Source organism: Stylophora pistillata, chromosome 9, assembly GCF_964205215.1.
Source record: "Stylophora pistillata chromosome 9, jaStyPist1.2, whole genome shotgun sequence".
Taxonomy (NCBI): Eukaryota; Metazoa; Cnidaria; class Anthozoa; order Scleractinia; family Pocilloporidae; genus Stylophora; species Stylophora pistillata.
In genome coordinates, this window is record NC_142527.1 from 9,672,701 (window position 1) to 9,694,587 (window position 21,887).

A 21,887-nucleotide genomic window follows, 5' to 3' on the forward strand; every position below is an offset into this window, starting at 1 on the left:
TTCATTTGATTGACTGCTCCAGACCTCAACATGCAGCATGGTTATTGATGAATCGATTTACGATAAAATTCAACTGCATCCCATTCTTAGAGTTTTTACATAGGCTTAAAGAAATGTATTAAAGAAAAGCCCTTTTATTGTCTAATGCCTTGCTCATTCAAAAGTAAACTGAGTCCTGAAATCTTGGATCGCTTGCCAACGATTGTGTTCCAATTTCCTTTCGGGAATCCAGCATATTGAAGCAGCAAGTTTTCAAAAATTCACCAATTAACACATAGAAAGGGACCCAATTATCCTGAATATGAGTTTTCAAATACTTCAAAACAGTATTATCTCGTTTGGATCGATTTACAAGTGCACAATTGACGGAAATCTCAGACGTTCTGATCGCGACGGGAAAACCAGCGAAGTGACGTCCTGAACTTGTTTGGGAGAACGGCAACGCTAACACCGGAAGTCGAATGGTGTCGTGTCCAGACTATTCCGCGCTGAAATGACGTTCCCGTCCTCTTGCTGAATCTCTCTAATATTCGTTCACGTGGACATAAAAAGAGCTTATCATCCTTTATCACGATTCACAAATGAAAAAACTCGAATCGAGATTCACAAGGAAAAAATCTCCTGATCACACCGCGTAAAAAGTGTAAGGGACCCATAAGGCAAGGACAAAAATCTGAAATGTCCTACATAAGAGAATAACCCCTCTCGGCTACTTTTTTAGTCGAAATAAAATGAAGCCTAGGGTCGTTCTTGCCTTTTACTTAACGTTTTCTAAAAGGATTGTTTCTGGCAAGGCTCGAACCTGCGACCTTCCGCGTGTAAGGCGGACGTGATAACCACTACACTACAGAAACCAGATGTTAATTGCTAAGAAAAAACTTAAAATTTATTTTAATATGGCCTGTTCATTATTGTGCCTCATCAGCGTAAATGTTATCTTTGGTTCCAAACAGATCCTCCAACTGATCATTTGTGCTACGGGAGAGACCAATAGAGGCCTCTATGCAGACAAAAGGGAAAACAATCTTGGAAATCTAAATTGTATGTTATGAATAGTTCATATTAGCAGCCCATGTGTCTACGCAAAATTTTGCTATGTCCACTAGCGCAGAAAGTTGAATTTGGCAGCAGAGATTGCTTCGTGGAAAATGGTTCACCCTCGTCAATTGGCTGGACTGCAAGTCTTTATTCGATCCAAAAAAAAGGAATTACGTGATACGCAAGAAATTTCGAAAGATTCATAAAAATTGCGTAGAAGAGAGCTAAAATGAATATACTTAAAGTTCAATTGGTAAACGACATAACTTACTTCTGTGGCATTTTCCAACCAAATTGTTTCCTGATCAAAGAAAAACAAGCGGTTCAGCAAGCAGTTCAAAAGGTAAGCGAGGAAAACGTACTTATAAACCGAATGCGGGGTCAAAACTATTAACTATTTCACTCATGGATCAAAGGATAATTATTTCACTTAAACGGCTATCCCTTAAACTGTTAATCACAAATCAGTAATAAATCAAATGTCAATCAACGTGTTAACTTTAACATTTATATCAATGTTCAAAGTGGGTTATCAAATCATCAAGCAAATTATTTCTCGCGCAATGTCTAATAAAATGGCAGTGGCAAATTCGTCAAGAATTGCAAACTTAGATTTGATTACTCTTGTCAGCAATCTTTTAGTCCATGAAATATTCAACGAGTGCAGATAAGTTTGAATTCATATTTGATCGCCTCCATATATCAAAGGAATTGATCTTGGAATTTAAAAAAAGAACCCATTTTAAAACTTTTGGCCCCCAGGTATCACTTAGTGTTCGGAAACAGGAGGAAGACAAAAAAGGACACCTCCCCGGCGGGGAATCGAATCCCGGTCTCACGCGTGACAGGCGGGGATACTCATCACTATACTACCAAGGATTTCGATACATAAAGGTAAAATTTAAATGGGTGGAGAGTAAATAATATTTGTTAACAGATGTTTTTTTTTTTTTACTTCTTTCTGTTTTCACGACTCACCCGACTGAAGAAGGCGCCTTCAGTAGGAAATAAATCAATGCAAGCTTTCTTGTTAGCCTGTATATCCTGAGTTAATTTGCATCTATTTCAGTCCAAGTGTTGTTATCAGGAGTCTTATAATTCCCTTATTATTACATACACCAAACATGCCGAATATCATAGGTTCTAGCCCTCCCAGATCACTATAAGCTTTACATTCCTCGCCTCTAAGGATTTTTCCTCTTTATGTAATTCACGCCTAAAACTCTATTTGTACTTCACTTAAAAGTAAGTAGCGCTTACATTTAGAATGAGTTTAACAAATGACGTAAGTTTTTTTATTGTTGCTCAGCCCTGTCCGCTGACCGTAATGTAACAAACTTCGGCTCACAATAATGCTGCAATCAAACCACAGTAGACTAGAGGACACAGTGGTCAATCTTCTCCGCATGTGCAACCTTTGTAGTAGATAGGTGGTGGCGTGCTTTCAGGCTGTCACAACCAAGTTGTCTCAAAGGAAATCTAAGCAACCATACAAGCCGCTAATTCGCGGTGTTTCGAAAGTGTAGAACTTTTCCCTGTAGAACTCAGTAGAATACAGGACAACATGGATTCTGTTTGTTAAAGAGCTGAGAGATGATATATCCTATACTGCAAAAAATGCGGATCCACGAATTTCTACATTCGTGGATGTGCATTCGTGGATGTGCATTCGTGGATGTGCATTCGTGGATGTGCATTCGTGCATTCCAGGCTCTAGATGGCGCTAGAGCCATCTAACGGAACGGCTTAGGATTTGAAAATGTAAAATCACGCCTTCGGGTGGGCCTGAACCACCAACCTTTCGATTAACAGCCGAACGCGCTGAACGACTGCGCCAAGGAGACGACAGGTTAGGTGATGAAGTAATGATCCGTTGGGTGTAAAAACTGCTTCAAGCTCACGTTGGACTGCTTTATCAGAAGCGTTTAGCAAACATGTATTAACATGATTTGAACAGTTTTATAACATAACCTTGCTATGCCTGTTTACCATTCCTTGTTTTTTTTTTTTTTTTTTTTTAGACAGACTATAAAGTTTATAAATGTTTGGCCAGTTCTATCTTTAAAACTAGCCTCACTTTAATACCAAATTAGAACACAGAAAATTATTGGATAATGATCAACGGAGGCGCCGTAGCTCAGATGGTTAGAGCGCCTGTCTAGTAAACAGGAGGTAATGGGTTCAACTCCTATCGGTGCCTTTAGTTTTATCACTGACTTTTTTGTTTGCATTTAGTATACTTTCGTAATTTGTGTCATCGCCTGCATTTAAGTGTACTGGTAGCAAGAGGTGGTTCGTAAACAACAACGACCGAAAGAGAGCATATGTCATTAGCCGGAAACAATCAGAAAATCAATAACACTCCAAATCGAGTTAAATAAGCGGCATCTCTCCAAATATTGTCAAGCACAAGTCAACATGTTAATGGTAGAATGTACATAAACCACTACAGAGGTTTTTTTTTCCAAAGCTCGTGATAAGACCAAAAAACGTCTTTCTTTATCTCATTACCAAGCTCAGATTTTATAATCTCTCTTAATCTTTTTACACACATGACCCTTTCGACATTGCTGATCCTAGCAGTATGCAGAACGCGTGTCACATGTGGGCTCAAAGATGATCCAGCGCAACCATGGTGGCACTGTGGCTCAGTGGTACAGTCTGAAGGTCTGAGGTTTTGCTTCTCATCATTTCATCATGACTCCGCCGCAGAACTTTTTCTTTTGTGGCAAGCTCGTGACGAGACAAAAGAAAAGCATCTTTCTCTAAGGAAAACTCAATTCGATGGAGAATAATTTTCTTATATTAGGATCAATCCGAACGATGACAAAACCTCGATCACATTCATTCCCATCTTATTATTTATTCCAATTATCACTTCATCATGGGATAAGTTTTTCCTAAGTTAATTGCTGGTGATACCATAGTGCAATGCTTCACCCGTACGCTGAGGATTGCAGGCTCAAACCCAGCTGAATACTACGAAAACGCTTCTTGCTATGTTATTTCACTTTCTTTTTCTACATTCACGCGAAATTCAGGACAATCACGTTGAATTAATATTTTAGTTGCTCAAGGCTTGACCAGTCTTACGCGATAAAAGATGACTTAATGTCTTATCTTATTTGTTCAGGAACCTTTAGTGGTCTGTTTATGACTTTTATGAAGTCCATCTCCAGTCGAAACCCAGAAAGAGCTCCTTTTAAAGACTAATCACAGCCGTTCGAGAACAAAACGTGCATAACAGCCAGAAACTCATCACGGAAAACAAAATGGTTCACGAATCATGTTTTAATTCAGCTCTTAATTCACGGATCACGTTTAAATCAAATATTAATTCACGTGGACATAAAAAAATAAATGAGTTGTTACCGACAGAGCTCGAGGCGGACGTGATAGCCACTACACTAAAGAAGCCAGATGCTTACTTATTTTCCAAAAATTTGAACGTATTTTAATAGGGCCTGTTTATTATAGTGACTCATCAACGCAAATGTTACCTTTGGTTCCAAATAGATCCTCCAACCGATCGTTTGTGCTACTAGAGAGACCACTGAAAGCCTCCATGCCAACAAAACGGAACACAATCTTAGAAATCAAAATCTTATTTTATGAATAGTTCATATTAGGAGCCCATGTGACTACGCACAAATTTTGATATATCCACCAGCGCATCGATCCGCAGAAAGTTGAATTTGATAGCAGAGATTGGTTGGTGGAAAATGACTCACCCTCATCAATTGGCTGGACTGCAAGTCTTTATTCGATCTAAAAAAAATGGAATTATATGATACGCAAGAAATTTCGAAAGATTCAGAAAAATTGCGTCGCAGAGAGCTAAAATGAAAATGCTTAAAGTTCTGGGTCCAGTTGCATAAAGGACGGATAACGCTATCCGACGGATAACTCGCTCTTCTGTGGATAAGGGACTGCAAAACGTACTGCGCTATGCACCGGATAAAAATTGATCTAGTAGTGAATAGCGTTATCCAACTTTCGGGCAACCGCGGCCAGTTGCAATTGGTAAACGACCTAACTTACTTCTGTGGCATTATCCCCGAGCCAAATTGTTTCCCGACCAAAGAAAAACAAGCGGCTCAGCAAGCAGTTCATCAGGTAAGCGAGGAAAAGGTAGTTATAAACCGAACGCGCGGTCATATGGATCAAAGGTCAATTATTTGGATCAAATGGATCAAAGGACAATTATTCGACTTAAACGGCTATGCCTTAAACTGTTAATCACAAATCAATTATAAATCAAACATCAATCAACGTGTTAACTTTAACATTTAGTTCAATATTCAAAGTGGGTTACCAAGTCACCAAGCAAATTATTTCTCGCGCAATGTCTAATAAAATTAAAGTCTGATAAAAGTACAAATTCCTCAAGAATCGCAAACTTACATTTGATTACTCTTGTCAGCAATCTTTTAGTCCATGAAATATTCAACGAGTGCTGATAAATTTGAATCAATTTTTGATCACCTCTATATATCAAACGAATTGATTTTGAAATTTTGAAAAAGAACTTATTAAAAACTTTCGGCCTTCAGGTATCACTTAGTATTCGGAAACAGGAGGAAAACAATAAGTGCACCTCCCCGGCGGGGAATCGAACCCCGGTCTCCCGCGTGACAGGCGGGGATACTCACCACTATACTACCGAGGAACTCGGCACTTTGAGGTGAAATTTGAAGGAGTGAACAATAAATAATATTTCGTTAACAAGTGTTTTTTTCGTTCTTTCTGTTGTCACGACTCACCCGACCAAAGAAGGTGCCTTCAGTAAGAAATAAATCAACGTAAGCTTTCTTGTTAGCCTGTGTATGTTGCATTAATTTGCATCTACACCAAACACCCCACTAAGTCGCGTTTTTCAAAAAGTGTAGAACTTTTTTCCTATAGAGCTAAAAAAAATATAGGACAACATGGATTCTATTTGTTAAAGAGCTGAGAGACGATATATCCTACACTACAAAAAATGATTTACGAATTTCGACATGACCCTTTATAGAAGAACCTAAGTCGCTGTACAGTTGGCATTTATTGTGCTTCTGGCAGGACTCGGAACCTGCGAACTTCCACGTGATATGCGGATGTGATAACAACTACACTACAGAAACCACACGGGAAATAAAGAAAGTCTTAGGGTCTATTACGCATTGTAATCCAACATATATTTTTGCTCACGCGTGATTGATCAAAACGCATCATTTGTCCAAATAACCCCCGAGTAAATCTGGGGGATTTAATAATAATAATAATAATAATAATAATAATAATAATAATAATTTAATATTTATATTGCGCAAATTAACATGGGGATATGATCAAATGCGCATCACAACACTTTTCAGGGGACTTTGGCCGGACTGCATCAGCAGTTTACAAACAATCGAAGGAAACTTATTTAAAGATGCCCCCTCCCCCCAATTCCCAGTAAACAGGCCAGACCACATTACAGTAATCTCGCGAGTGGGTTCTTTAACGTCCCCTGCCTAACCAAATTAACTAATTACTAGATCCAGGAGACGGGACCTACGGTTTATTCCTCCTTATCCGAGAAGACTAGAATATCTATCCATTCCTTGATATTATAGAAAGGTAGCGCATTCTCCTCAGTTATCTTAAGACCTTGAGTGTTGGTCCGGCCGGGGCTCTCAGAGTGAGAGCTCTCTTGAATGTTGGTCCGGCCGGGGATTTCAGAGGATATAACCCAAGTGACGGCCAATCTGCGCTTTAAATGTTACTCGAGTTAAGAAACAGTGGAGGCAACAAGTTTCTTTTTGTTTATAAAATCGTATCAGAGAACACTGTGAGCAGCCCACGCTGTAAACGGCAAGCTGTTCGTAATTAGGATTCCCTCGCATTGAAAAATATTTGAGGAACAGTAAACACAATAGCCTCCATTTGGCGCAAATCTATGATTTGAACTTGGACATCTGTTCCTCGAAGCTCACAGATTTCCTCGAGCTTCGCTTTCGAACAACTGTTCGCGTCTCGGATCAGATGATAGGGACCTTAAGCAAGGTCGACGAAAAGGACGACGACGACGGATATGTCTGCGCGAAGCCTGGGTCGAGACCGTTGTTTACTGGTAAAAAAAAGGGTGGGAAAAAGCGAACTGAAGCTGCTCTCGACGTGAACGTGAACGTAAACAGATGAAAAAAATTGTTTCAAAGCTCCAGTTTTACCATTACGGTTTCTTTTCACGAACTTCAGGAGCTTTTTCTCCTTAGCCACTTCCATGGATATTTAAATGATGAAGAACTGTTGCTGTTATACGAAGAATACTGTCCAAAAAATCCAGACTTTCCTTACGAGAATTGTGGCAGGTTTTCACTCGAAAACATGAGCGATTCAGAGTGTGTGGCAGAATTTAGATTCAGAAAACGTGACCTTCCACTACTCGCAGAGGTCTTCCAAATTCCAGATAGCTTTACGTGCTACCAAAGATCCGGTAATAATCGCCTAAACAAATCTATTACAACTCTTGAAACCTACCCAGTCTCAGCCGCCATTCTTAAAGAAGTGCCAAAAAAAACAAAACAAAAATAAAGCGATTTACAAAACGTCACGGCCAAAAATATGATCAAAAAAATATTTCTAACTAATTTAGATGGCATATTCCTAAATTATTTCGGTTTTCTGGGGACAAAAACTTTCAAACGGGGAAAAATAGCCCAACGAATACCCACGTTCACTAGTCGACGTAAAAATGCACGATTTCACGTTGTGAACTTTCAGTGGACAACGAGCGGTGGACAGTGGAGTGACATCATGACATGCGCACTGCCCCTTGATAATGGAAAATTGTTTCCGGTTCGTCGTCATCGTCGTCCTTTTCGTCGACCATGCTTAAGGTCCCTAATGTCCGCGGATAAATATCCGAGCATATTTTTGCGCTAAATGCAGGCTATTTTTTTATATATCTGCAGCAGATATTGTATGTATCATGTCGAGTTCAAAGTCTGCTCAGTTTCTAAGCCCTTCGTCCGTGGAAACTTAGAAAGGAAAAAAATGAGATATATATCGTATGGTAATTTAGTCGCCAGAAATTCTTCTAAGGGAAGTTTGACGTGCCGGTCTATTAAGTTTCGGAAGATTTTTTCCAAAAGTAAAACCCACCGGGTCCGTCCGGGAGTCGAACGCGGGACCTCTCGCACCCAAAGAGAGAATCATGCCACTAGACCAACAGGCCGGACATATTTGCAAGTCACCAGAAGAGGATATTGATGGTTGTCATAAAAGCACGTGGCAAATCACTTGTGCCACGACTTATCATGGAGAGACTAGCGTTACTGGCCCATTGATCAGAGTTGCACTTCGGAGCATTTTTCAAGTCTGAATGACAACTTCTTTTAACTTAGGGTCGTATCTTTGGGTATAAAAGGAGTGTACAGTAAGACTTAAAAATGAGCTGTTGATCTGACGAAGAATCAAAGATAGTCACTGAAAATACTTTAATGAACTAGCATTTACTTCAGGTAGAACTTGAAATCCACAAATAAGGTAGACCACCGCTCTATCATCAATCCTGCCAATGAAACAAGCTTCTCCATTAGAAGTTAGGGTGCGCACGTCACATAACTGATCGACAAGTAATGACGCCAAGCCCATAAAACATGCAAAATAGGGTATTCCAGGCTCTTTGTCTTTTTTATCTAAGTGATGTGGATATGACTTGATTTCTAACACGAAGCATGTGAGCGCCAAAGCCATCTAACAGAACGATTAAGGATTTGAAAATAAAATGCAAAATTCCGTCCCTAGGTGGGCTTGAACCACCAACCTTTCGGTTAATAGCCGAACGATTGCGCCACGGAAACGACTGGCTATGTAATGAAGTAATGATCTGTTGGGTGTAAAAACTGCTTGAAGCTCTCTAACGTCCAAAAACGACAAATACCGGTTCGTTGGACTACTTTATGAGAAGCGTTTGGCAGACATGTATTAACAGAACTAGAACAGTTTTACAGCATAACCTTGCTATGTCTGTCTACCGTTCCATGCATGGCTTTTTTTGCTAAACGCACTGTAAAGTTCTTAAATGTTTTCCCAGTTCTATCTTTAAAATTAGCCCCACTGCAACATTAAATGTTCGATCCCATACGGAAAATTGTCATTTCATGATCAACAGAGGCGCCGTAGCTCAGTTGGTTAGAGCGCCTGTCTAGTAAACAGGAGGTCATGGGTTCAACTCCCATCGGTGCCTTTTGTTTTATCTTCTTGTTTATTTGCACCTTGTACACCTTCATAATTTGTCTCATTGCCTGCGGTTAAGTGTATTGGTAGGAAGAGGTGGTTGAAATAAGCGACAACTTTCTGAATGTATATTTTCAAGCTCAAATCAATATGATAACGGTAGAAAGTAGCTCAAACGAAGGAAAGTTGATTCCTCAAAGGCAATACTGTCATTCTCATTTTGGTGTCACTCCGCTTGTCGTTCTTTCCGGCATCTTCTCCTTCGATCCTAGAGTCTTGCTGCCCTTCTATCACTCCCTTGTCCTTGCTTGGCGTGGCCTTAACGGCTCTTTTCCACGCATGAAAACTGTCTCATCTATGGCTCTTCTTGCCCACCTGTCTGCACTCTCGCCTCTGACATGTCTACAAGGTCCTGCTATTCCTACCTCTTGTCTGAGAACATGGTCCAACCACACCGCGTCGAGAAATTAAACATCGTCTACCCATCATTGGATTGGCCTGCCACGTGGCGCTCTCTGTCACTATTCGACGTCGACCGTTCCGTGATAGATCTCAACTGAAAGGTTGCGCACGACGTCCTGTACACTGCCCAGAGTCTTGCCTCTTTCGGATTGCCAGTCCCCCTCCCCTGTTTCTCCGGGGCCCCAGTAGAAACACTGGAACGCCTGTTCTTCTATTGCCCCCTTGCCCAAAGTATACTCTCCTGGTTCCAGTCTCTTATGTTCTGTTTCTCCTCCATGTGTCCTGTGTTACTCCTCCGCCATGTTCTCTTCGGCTTCAACTCTGACGAGCTGATTGCCACCCCCCGTATCTTTGTGTACCTTCTCAATCTGTCTAAATTCTGCATCTGGCAATCCCGAAACGACTTCCGCTTCCGCAACACCCGTCCCGGCGCTGTGGCGGTCCTGGCTAACATTCTGTCTCGTCTGAAGTTTCAACTTCCCATTTTCTTCAAATGCTTCAAGTCAGACAGGCGACGGTGCTTCTTCCACCGGCAGTAGGGGGGGCCCGTGGCATTGTCGCTTCTGCCGTAAATAGCTCTCTTGTATTCTCCATCTAACTGTCCCCCCTCCTCTGTGAGTTCATCCTTGTTGTGTCCGTCTCGTAGCCCCTTGTGCCGGGTCTCCTTAAGTGGTGTACTGCACGGGGGCCCCCTGTAATGTGTCTCGTACTACGTACGTTTTGTTTTTTTGTGTGCCACTCCTTGGCTGGCTAGGGGTTATTATTATTGTTTTGGTTTTTTCGTGTGCCGCCCCGTGGCTGGCTCGGGGCTATAATTATCAATGAGAGTGAGTGTGTACAAGTTTTGGAGTAAGCGTGGTAATTTTTGTTTGAGGTGGAGTTCGATTCCCCAACGAAGTTGGTGTCTGGTGGCCCTCAGTTTGTGGTGGACCCAGCCCGTAGGCATGGCATCCCGCCTCGGGTTGGATCAGACGTGTGGTCGGCAGGCATTGCACCGCCCTCACGGGACCCTAGCCGTCCGCCTCAAACATAAAAAACAAAGGAAAACTTGATTCCTCAAGGGACTCAGAACTTTTTTTTATGTTGAAAGCTCATGATAAGACCTAAAAACGTCTTTCTTTATCTCATCACCAAGAATTTATTATCTTTCTTAATCTTTAGCACGATCCTCGCAGTTGATAGCGCTATATGAACTTCATATATTCATTGTATCTTATTTATCACTTTCACGGGTTTATTACGAATCAACTTAACGGCCTGCTCCCAGTTGGCTTTTTAGCTCAACTGGTAGAGCGCTGCACTAGTATCGCGGAGGTCAGTGGTTCGAGTCCCGTACAGACCTGATTTTTTTCAGGTCTGATTTTCGCTATTGCATAAATAGCGCTATCAACTGCGAGGATCGTGCATCATACGTATCTAATACCGCAGTTCAAAATATATGAACTTCATATATTCATTGTATCTTATTTATCACTTTCACGGGTTTATTACGAATCAACTTAACGGCCTGCTTCCAGTTGGCTTGTTAGCTCAATTGGTAGAGCGCTGCACTAGTATCGCAGAGGTCAGTGGTTCGAGTCCCGTACAGGCCTGATTTTTTTCAGGTCTGATTTTCGCTATTGCATAAATAGCGCTATCAACTGCGAGGATCGTGCATCATACGTATCTAATACCGCAGTTCAAAATATATGAACTTCATATATTCATTGTATCTTACATAACAAAATGATTGCCAAAAGAACCCAAATGATGTAGGGCTACAATTACGAGTTTAATTACGGGAAAATCCTCCATAAATTTAACAATTTGTTAGCGAGTGGATGATAAAGAATACAGACGTTATTCAAATTAAAGAGAAAGTTTTCACCGAAATATTTTTAATTTGTAAATGTAACTGAAAAGGCTTCCGAGCAAACTTTGAAAAATTTTTTGACAAGTAACTGTCACAATGTGACACCTGTTAATTGAAGAGGAAAAAAAGCATACGCTTTTGAATAGAAACGCAACACAAACGAGTTAAATGACAATGCAACGATCTTCTCGTAAAAAAAAAAAAAAAACCGTCAGAGATCTTACGGAAGGTATTGTTTATTTCCAAGGACGATTAATCTTCGAAGATTTACCTCTGTTCCGTTTTAAAATGTCACGAAAAGTCAAATTGTAAGTGAATCCAAATGTGTGTTATGAGTTGTTAGTCTGTTTAAACAACAACAAACATATGAAACACATGTGTGAACTGCGGTTATGAGACGTATATGAGAACGATCCTTCGCAGTAAAGCACTATAGTGCTTTACTGCGAAGGATCGTTCTCATATACGTCTCATAACCGCAGTTCACACATATGTTTCATATGTTTGTTGTTGTTTGATTTATCATCTACGGGTTTATATCGAATTAATTTGATGGCCTGCTCCCAGTTGGCTTGTTAGCTCAATTGGTAGAGCGCTGCACTAGTATCGCAGAGGTCAGTGGTTCGAATCCCGTACAGGCCTGAAATTTTTTTCAGGTCTGATTTTCACTATTGCTCAAATAGTGCTTTACTGCGAAGGATCGTTCTCATATATGTTAGTCTGTTTGTTCGTTTTCTGCAATGGTGTGTGTAAATCTGTCTTTCTTCGACTAAAAAGCTGAAGTCAGTGAGACTCTTTCCAGCTAGGCACAGGTGGATTTAATGCGACTTTTATTCATCAAATTCCTCCGGTTTCTGATGGGAAATTTACGGTAGAAATGTCCAAATTCAAGGGATTAGCAAAGAATAGGCGAAAGTGTAGTTATAGAAGAACTCAAAACTTCGCTCAACGTTTCACAAACGAACAAATTGTGTTAAAGAATTCGGATATTAACGAATGAGAGTCACCGATTGATTAACGTAATTGTTAACTGCAACCACCTCTCGTTGTAACTTTCTGAGTTACTTTTTGTGAAGGATTATTAAATAAAAATTGTTTTTAGGCCTCGTTTTAATCGTTTTAAAAACAAATTTAGTACCACCAAATTTATTTCGAAATCAATTTTTGCAGAAAAGTCATTGTGATTTGAGAGCGAGAGAGAAGAAAGACTGAGTATTATTTATCGCCAAATGGACGTGACCGAAGTCTTTGCTCGAACATTCTGCCCGACCAGCAAAATGAGATATATTTGTGAAAACCTGCAACGAAGCTTGAGATATTTTGTAAAGCCGGACTCGAGCGAAACGGATACCGCCCGCTGTGAGCGGGCCGGATGGGGAGAATACTGCCCGTTCTCGGAACCAATCAGGATTTGTAGAATACCGCCCGCTCACGAGCTGAGAAAAAAATAATTGACTGTCTTAACTCACTCCCAACTTCAATTCAGTCAGAAGCTCCATTGATTGAAAAATGTTGAGCAGTATGTTTATCAATTCTGAGGAACAAATGCAGGGGAAACGTGTAACGATACATTGTTTGTCTATTAAAATGATGGGCTTCACTCACCAGATAAGTAATCAGTTGCTGTTTGTTTCGTGTTTACCCCAGTGCTCTACCTTTGTTTTGCTTGAAAATCAAGTAGCATAATTTTAATACGAGGAGCATAATTTAGGGAAACGAGGATAACTCGGGCATAAATTTCAGAAATTTTGAGCAACGCTAGGAGCATAATATGCGAGCTTTACGAGCACAATCGACTCAACCGCATCGAGGAATATTCGGATTGACTTATCACCGACGGACGAACGACATGCTTCGGCCGAATGTCTTACTTTAATGGCGTAATAAACCGTTAATTGTTCAACAACCGGGCTGTTCAACAACGTTGATGGTTACCCGGGGGACGCTGGGCATGTTGGCGAAAAGTAATATTCCATCGTCCGACTCCTAAACGCTGTCTTCCAGCCTATCAACTGAGCGTCGAAAGAGTGGCAACAGAACGTCAAAAAAATCGTTAGGTATAGTATCAAACTTCCCAGAGTCTACGCAATTTCCTCAGCAGCCAGATTCGCCGTAGTTCGCTCATGCTTGGCTACCGCATGATAATCAATTGATCCATTGCACTGAAACTTCAGTTTCACTGTACAGTAGATGTTTAGTTTGAAAATCAGGGAAGATTGTTCAAAATGAATCTTCCCATTCACTGTTAATTTTTTCCTGTACGAAAACCGGCTACCTTCGAGATACATAATACGCAGTTCTTTCCGGCGAATAGAAATTAGATTTTCCTCGATACTTTTTGTGGATATCTACAGTAACAAATACAAAAGACAAAACTCTGGCACGGGATAACAGTTTCATTTTCTAATCTACAAAAAAGAATTTGACAAACCTCTAGACAAAATTTGCATCCTTTCTTATGCTTCGTTCATTTTAGTTTCGAACACTTTTCGTCAGTACTTTTATACACCACATGGTTTAAATGTTTATGAAGCTGCTGAGGGAAAAATTATGTGATGGCTAATCTTGTTCTAGTTGTGGAGACATTCATCTTTTCCTTCCTGTTTGCTTGTGGAGGTAACCTTTACATAGGAAATTATTTAACAGGGACTGATTAGCTACTTTGAAATATTCATCTCGTATTTTAGATTTTTGCTTTTTTTCCACATTTCATTAAAAATCGTTTAGACTAAGTCGACTCTTCTAAAATCGAGTTATGAGTCAACCTAAACATGACAAAAAGTCAAGAATCGAGGCTAATATTTTAATCGTTTAGTTAATGCCTACGTTTTCATCACTAAATAATAATCACACGATAGTAATTCCAATAGTGTTTTCTTCGCTTAGAATAGACTTTCATTATTTAGGAAGATTCAAAATATTATATCCCAGTAAAGTGAAGAGAAGGAGCACCGTATTCATTTTGCAGTCGACACATGTACTACTCTTTTCAATCTGGACGAAGCCCCAAATTTGCGATGAACACTTTATAGTATAATATCTATTTTCAAACTGGGGAGTCAAAATTTCGCCGAGGGGATAGATCTTTCATTTCCTTCGTTTATATAGTGATTAATGTCCCTAAAATTTGTATTACGAAATGACGAGTGAAATAACATTCTCTAGGTCTTGACTTTACCATAAGTTTACCAGTATACGTGACTAATTTTTTTTGTTTATTTTTTATTCTGTTGTTTGAGATATCTAAGATTACCGAAAGTAATTTGGAAAATGTCTGTGATGAACGAAAATTCAGTTTATGTAAAAACTGAAAATCTTTGCGGAGAACTGGATTATATCATGAAACTCATAACAATTAGATAGCTATTGTTAGCGCGTCAACTAGTAACACATCTCTGGGCCATTCTTCCTTTCCAATCTTACATTAGATTACCAAACTTCGAGTAACGATATCCGTCCTCCAATAAATCGTTTCCTTTTTGAAAAGGAGGCTATTTCTTTAAGAATCGTGCCATCGCAAGCAAATGCTGCAATTTTTGGAGCTTCATTCTTGTAACCCACATTGAAAAATTGGTCTCTTATTCTCAGAGTCTCTAGCTAATACGTACCTCCAGAAAGTTTACGTCTCCACGTTTGGACGCGACTTTGTCAATTGTGGGCCTCAAGACGAGCCATGCCGATCTATGAAGTTGGCCGTTCTCAGGGTGACCTGGGGTGGAAGGATAGTTTTAAATGGGACTGGTACCAAAAAGTATCCGTTCGATTGTGGGGACAGTGACACCGTTTTCAACATAAACAAAAGTGTAGCAATTGAAGGCGCATATCTCAAGCCTCGTGTATCTTGTTATCGCGGCATTAATTTCCAGAGGCAGTCGTCGGTGATAGAGCTATCAGGAATAATCTTTGATCGAACAGCTTTGACATTCAATGACAGCTTGAACGCGAAGATCAGTGACTGTTTGTTTGAAAACGCCTCGACTGCGCTGACCATTCAAGTTCAGGACGGTAAGACTTTTGAGTTGAATATCCAATACTCGAAATTCCTTTACAATGAGGTATTCTGTATAAAGCTCTCGTTGTTACGTACGGGTACAAACGGGACTTCCTTAGTCTCCATGAAAGTTTTCGAAACGCACTTTATGAGAAATGGATTACGAAAGAGAAGCGTGGGTGATACTGGAGTAATCAAAGTAACTTCCGAGGCGAAAGTAGACGCTATATCTACCCGAATCATTGCCTCTTTTCAGAATATAACATGTTCAAAGAATTATGGTTATTTCATGAATTTAAATGCTTCATCAGCTGTGACGGAGGAAACTTACAAAGACATTCGCTTGCTCTACAACACCCAGTCACTTTCGCAGGAAGTGGCCAGCAAATTTGGTGCGGATAGTCTTTATTACTCAGTTACAAGAGAAACTCTCGTAAATTTCAATAACATAGAGTGCATCCAAAACTTTGGCCTCCGATGTATGGCAATTCAGTCCAATGAGGCTAACGTGACAATTCGTAACTCCAAAATCGTTGGGCAGTCGGGTAACACTACTCTGAAAAATGGAGCCGGTTTGTTACTGGTAGCAAACATTGCAGCAATTTTAAACGTTTCAAATACCAATTTTACCTCAAATGGAGCTATCTTGGGCGGTTGTGTGTTTGCTAATGCTCCAAATGGAACTTTCATTGCAAAATTCACCAACGTTGAATTTAAACATTGTGAGGCCCTAAAGACTGGTTGTGCACTTGCAGTAGGAGAGCCACCTTTACAACGACAACATTATGCATCATGTCCATCGAAGATGCTTTTGACGATCAGTAATGTAAATATCGCTGGTTGTCGTGGAAAGGCAGTCCACAAATGCACAATTGTCTTCTTATGTTTAAAAAGTGGTGTGATAACAATTACAGAGTCCCAGTGGATGAACAACGTCCATAAAATAAGCAGCTCTTTGCATATAAGAACGGAAATAGGAAATGGTAAAACAGCCATAATTGTTACGAAGTGTTCCTTTAAGGATAATAAAGGAAGCTCAATTTTAATGAAAACGCCGAATTCAAATGGAGGAAATGTTACCATTGTGGACACGTTGATTGCGAACAATGTGACGAAACCAGGAACAGCTTTGTTCATAAGTCCCAAATACCTGCTTAAACTTGTGAATGTATCGGTGGTGCATGCTCATTATGGACTGACAATAATTTCAAGACCTGATCCTACACAAGAAGTTTTCCCAGTCGACATCTCTATCTATAATTGTAGTTTTAAAAATAATATTTATGATATGCTTTTCAGTCTTCGTGACCCAAGCTCGGTGCGTTTCATGATTCAAAATACAGTCTTCACCAGCAAAGAGTCCCAGGACAGAAGCTATGCCATACACTTCCACATTCCGTCTTTGACAAAGCTGAATATTTCTGAGGCGGTTATCGGCCTAGACAACAATACTTTTGAGTACAGGCCATCCACCAATTTTGCTCTTTTCTTCCGTGGTCGTAAAACACTGTGGATAAGACGGTCCACATTTAGAAACTGTGCCTGTCTCTATCGTGAAAAGTGGCCAAAGCCGCGAAGTAGTGTTTCAGCTGACTCCTATTTCTATGAGACGGCTACTGGCGCATTAGCAATCATCACAACCCTTGATACACCGCTAAAATCCGGATGTGTGCAACGGAATACCACAAACGATACTCACCCATCGTGGACGTACGGCTGTGACGTGGTAATTGAGAATACCCTATTTCAAGATAATATGGGTATCATGGCAGGTGCAGTGTCCATCAATAACGGAAACACCACGTTTCAAAATTGTGTCTTCCGAGACAATTTTGGTATTGAACAAGCAGGTCATGTTTATTCTGCGTATGGAACGGGTCAAGTGCTTTTCAAAGACTGCTTTTTCGTCAGAACAAAAGAAATTTTGGAACTGGGAAATCGTTCGTTCTCTAAAACAATACTTTTGTATTCTGAAAGTGGAGGGCCAATGAAATTTGAAAACACATCCATGACTTCATTTGTATCTACATGGGGTCCATATCCAGTGCTTTATATTTCTAGTGGAGGATACTTTTCCATGGACAACAATACAAGCATTCAGTGCAACAGAGGAAGCCAGCTTTGGCTTGAAAATACCACTCATTTTTCTTCATCTGAAAACATGAAAAAGTTTTGCAAACTTAATGTCACCAGCCTAAAATTTTTGTGCTGGACTTGTGCTCCTGGCTATTACAGCCTTGAAAGAGGACGTTCACGTGGTTTAGCTGTAGTCGACAAGATTAAGTGCTACAAATGTCCATTCGGGGCCACTTGCAAAACTGGAATTATAACTGCGGACGAAAATTTCTGGGGACATCAAAGTACTAAAAGACTGTATGAGCTCGAGTTTATTCCTTGTCCCAACAGTTATTGTCAAAGTCCAGCTACTGGTTCTACAGAATATAACGAGTGTGTTGGAAACAGAACCAGTATCTTATGCGGTTCTTGCGCCCCAGGATTTGGTGAGACTCTTCTTTCTACCGATTGTCTGGCGAACGAAAAGTGCAGTAACAGCATGTACTGGTTCATTAAAATACTGGCAACAACTAGCTTTGCTACATACCTTTTATTCAAACCACCAATTTTCAATTTTCTCAAAAACCAAATATTCTGGTTTAGGAAAAAGGAACATAGGATGGTAAGGGAAGACTTAGGTGGTGTCGGTGAGCACCTGAAAAGCGGTTATCTCAAAATTGTCTTTTATTTCTATCAAGCTGCCGAAGTACTGACTGTTGGTTCCACCGACGACTTGCTCCATAAAATAAGTTTCATATCTGTAATCATAGCAGGTTTCAATTTCCGATTTCGGATATTTAAAGAAATAGCGGGATGTCCTTTTGTTGGCCTTACAGCAGTGACTAAGGAGTTGATGCAGTCTGGAACAGTTTTTACCACCATGACAGAAGTTTTCATCATATATTGGTTACACGTTAGTTTCAACATTTTACGACGAAAGGCAGTCCCTTCTCCTCAACGATACATGGCGACAATCATAGAGATACTGCTTCTTGGATACGAACGGTTAGCAGAAACATCTTTGAAGCTTTTGCGATGCGTTCCTATTGGTTCTGAAAAGCGTCTCTACCTCGATGGAACTGTTACATGCTGGCAATGGTGGCAATATGCACTACTGGCTTACGTTATAGTATTCGTAGTGCCTTTCTTCTTTGTTCTTTACTTCGGTTCTTTTCACCTTTATCGAGGACAGGTTTCGACAGGTGAATTCCTCGGAGCATGCATTATGCCACTGCCGTTCCTGATATACTGGTTCATAAGAATCAAAATGAGGGCGAACACCGAGGCATCGCTAGTAAGAGGGAAGACTGTGAGCGAACCTGTCTTGGAAGTACTACAAGGACCGTTTCGCCCACCAAACGACGAAGATGATGGAACTTTATACTGGGAGAGTGTTTTGATTGGCCGCCGTTTAATACTCCTTGCTTGCCGTGCGTTTGTTGACGATGAAATGCTGTGTTTAGTGCTCATGGCTGCACTTTGTGTTCTCATCCTTATCCACCATCTGTGCAAGAACCCTTACCGCAACACCGTCACCAACAACACCGAAACAGTATCCCTCTTTGCATTAGTTATCATTTCGCTAATCAACATTCCAGAGGCCACTCTTGTCTCATTTAGTACAAGCCGCCATGGACCGAGCAAACGGTACTTAAAAGCCATGGAATGGATTGAGATCTCTGTTCTTGTTTTCTTCCCATTGTGGCTCTCCCTGTGTGTAGCACTCGCTATTATCTCCCAACTCTTTCGTTTTATTGTGTCTACAGCAATACGATTATATCGTTACATTCGACGATCTCCTGCAATGACCTGGAATACGATCGAAATCAGAAGTCCACTGCTGGATCCCGACAGTGATTCGTAACTTCGTGCAAAGCTCTTCATATCACCATTTGCTAGGTGCAGTGGAACGAATGAATTTATCCAAACTGTGGGACTATAATGCTCGTGTCGTTTTATTTTTACAACATCGCTCTCGATAACTGTGAAACAGACATATTTTTCATTAATTTTCCGATTTTTTCAGTTCTTTACTCTGTTTTTTTTTTAATCTACAAAAGCGTATGAGACAAAAGAGGACGCTATCCTCTCTTTATAAGATAAGTTTCTAGTTGAAGCACCAGCCTGAGAATTTTTAGACCCGAATCAAGACAATTTTCGAGTTTTATTCGGAACGAAGATAGAAAAGTAAAACCTCTTGGGTCGTGTAGCTTACTATTCGTGAGTTCAACAATAAAATATGTCGGTTTTTATTTCAACCTGTCCTTCTCTTAAGGGACCGGTCATTGTTTGTCGGCTGGGGAGGGGGGGATGGGTCAGAGGATTTTGGTTGTGGCACAGAAGAATTTACCTGATCCCCTCAAAGGCTTTGTAGTATTCTTTATTAGCAGTGAATTTGATATAGCCCTCTTAAAATTCTGTTATAGACGACCGATACACCCTCCGTTACCCCATTAAAACCATGTAATCCCTCCAACAAATCTGCTTCCCCACCCTCTCCCCTAGCGATGGATAATGACTGATCCACAGGAACCCATCACCCGAAGCTTCCATCTTCCTTACTGACCCTCTGAGCCAACCCTGTCCCGTATCTTTATATTTTTAGAAGCACTTCCCCCGGTGGTTTTCGCGGGTGTTTTTATAATAGCCAATCATAAGAGAGCTGTCGTCTCTATTGTGTTATGTCTCTATTGTGTCACTTGCAGTTCGCACGAAATTATTTCAATAATGGCGGAAAGCGCGGAAAGATTAAAGAATCCCCACAAATATCTCAGTTCTAAAGATAAAAAGAAGCGGAACAGGGTTGACTCAAGGGTACAACTGAGATGGAAGCTCCGGGTAATGGGCTCCTGCTGATCCATTTGCCCACGCAAAGGAAAGTAAGATGAAAGGAAATTAATTTTGACTCTTAATATATTATTGAAATGGACAAAAGCCACACGAACGTCACCTCCCCTGATTGATAATGCACAAAAGTCGTACAAAGTACAACTCAAACTCCCGAGTTCAGCCACTTTCTACCTTTCAGAAGCATAATGCGATTCTTCGATAGCAAATATGAGAGCTCTCACTGAAAAATAAAACGGATTGGATTAGGGCCCCTGAAGAACAAGGAAACAAATACACAATGAGGTGTATCACATATGTTATTATATCGCTAGCAGTGCCCGTGGGCATCATGAAGCAAATGCTGTGTTATGATTGGCTACCCGAGAGCGCAAGATGGGCCCATCCTGCCCGCTCGAGATTACCCGCCTAGATCCGCGCAAGAAAGTCATTGCGTGGAGCGGAATTACAAACATCGTATTTTTTTTTGCAATGTCTGAGATGGAGTCGTTCTCGGACTTAGCCAATATTCAGCCATCTCGACCTCACGCTTGGTCAATAACGCATACGTAATGCAATCGCTATAAATTTTTTCCAGGGGAAGCTTGACCTTCTGGCTTGATAACATCTAACAGCTTTTCCAAAAGTATCGAAGATCGGGCCTGTCCGGGAGTCGAACTCGGGACCTCTCGCACCCTAAGCGAGAATCATGCCACTAGACCAACAGGCCAGACATAATTAAAGTGAAAAGGGTATTTTATCTATTACTGTTATAAAAGCGGGTGGATAAACGCTTGTATCACGACTCTGACGTGGATAAGCTAGCGTAACTGGTCTTTTGATCAGAGTCGCATTTAGGAGTATTTTTCACGTCTGTTTGAGAACTTCTTTAACTTAGGGGTCTAACGTTAGGTACAAGCATACGAGTGGTGTACAATTTTTTTATATTTGAGGTGGACGGCCAGGCTCCCGTGAGGGCGGTGCAATGCCTGCCGACCGAACAGTCTGATCCAACCCAAGGCGGGAGTGCAAGGCCATAGGGTTGGGTCCACCATAAACTGAGGGTCACCAGACACCAACTTCACTGGGGGATCGAACCCCACCTCACAAAAATTGACACACACTCTCTAAGAATAAAACTCACTCGTATGATAGTAACAAAAGACTGATGATAATAGCCCCTAGCCAGGCAAGGGGAGGCACACCAAAAAACAAAGGATTAATCATAACCCCTAGCCAGCCAAGGGGTGGCCCGCAAAACAAATAACAGAACGGATAATAATAGCCACTAGCCAGACAAGGGGAGGCACACCAAAAAAACAACAGAATAATCATAACCCCCAACCAGCCAAGGGGTGACACATAAAACAAAAAACAGAACTGTTAATAATAGCCCCTAGCCAGCCAAAGGGAGGCATTACTACTGCCTAAAGATATTGATTAACCCTTAAACTCCCA

General features: G+C 40.7%; 1 protein-coding gene and 4 non-coding genes across 5 annotated transcripts; 2 read left to right on the forward strand and 3 right to left on the reverse strand.

Moving 5' to 3' along the window:
* Nucleotides 1–781: 781 nt before the first annotated feature.
* Nucleotides 782–854, reverse strand: Trnav-uac (transfer RNA valine (anticodon UAC)). The gene has a single exon. It is a non-coding gene; the product is annotated as a tRNA-Val (tRNA).
* A 4,781-nt stretch (nucleotides 855–5,635) lies between these two features.
* On the reverse strand, nucleotides 5,636–5,707 carry Trnad-guc (transfer RNA aspartic acid (anticodon GUC)). The gene has a single exon. It is a non-coding gene; the product is annotated as a tRNA-Asp (tRNA).
* Nucleotides 5,708–9,179: 3,472 nt separating this feature from the next.
* On the forward strand, nucleotides 9,180–9,253 carry Trnat-agu (transfer RNA threonine (anticodon AGU)). The gene has a single exon. It is a non-coding gene; the product is annotated as a tRNA-Thr (tRNA).
* Nucleotides 9,254–14,003: 4,750 nt separating this feature from the next.
* Nucleotides 14,004–19,854, forward strand: LOC148723160 (uncharacterized). The gene is made up of 2 exons (XM_088734336.1): nucleotides 14,004–14,173; nucleotides 15,146–19,854. The coding sequence occupies exons 1-2, from the start codon at nucleotides 14,113–14,115 to the stop codon at nucleotides 19,465–19,467; spliced, it is 4,383 nt and encodes a 1,460-aa protein (XP_088590462.1). The 5' UTR covers nucleotides 14,004–14,112; the 3' UTR covers nucleotides 19,468–19,854.
* Nucleotides 19,855–21,087: 1,233 nt separating this feature from the next.
* Trnap-agg (transfer RNA proline (anticodon AGG)) lies at nucleotides 21,088–21,159 on the reverse strand. The gene has a single exon. It is a non-coding gene; the product is annotated as a tRNA-Pro (tRNA).
* Between the last annotated feature and the right edge of the window lie 728 nt (nucleotides 21,160–21,887).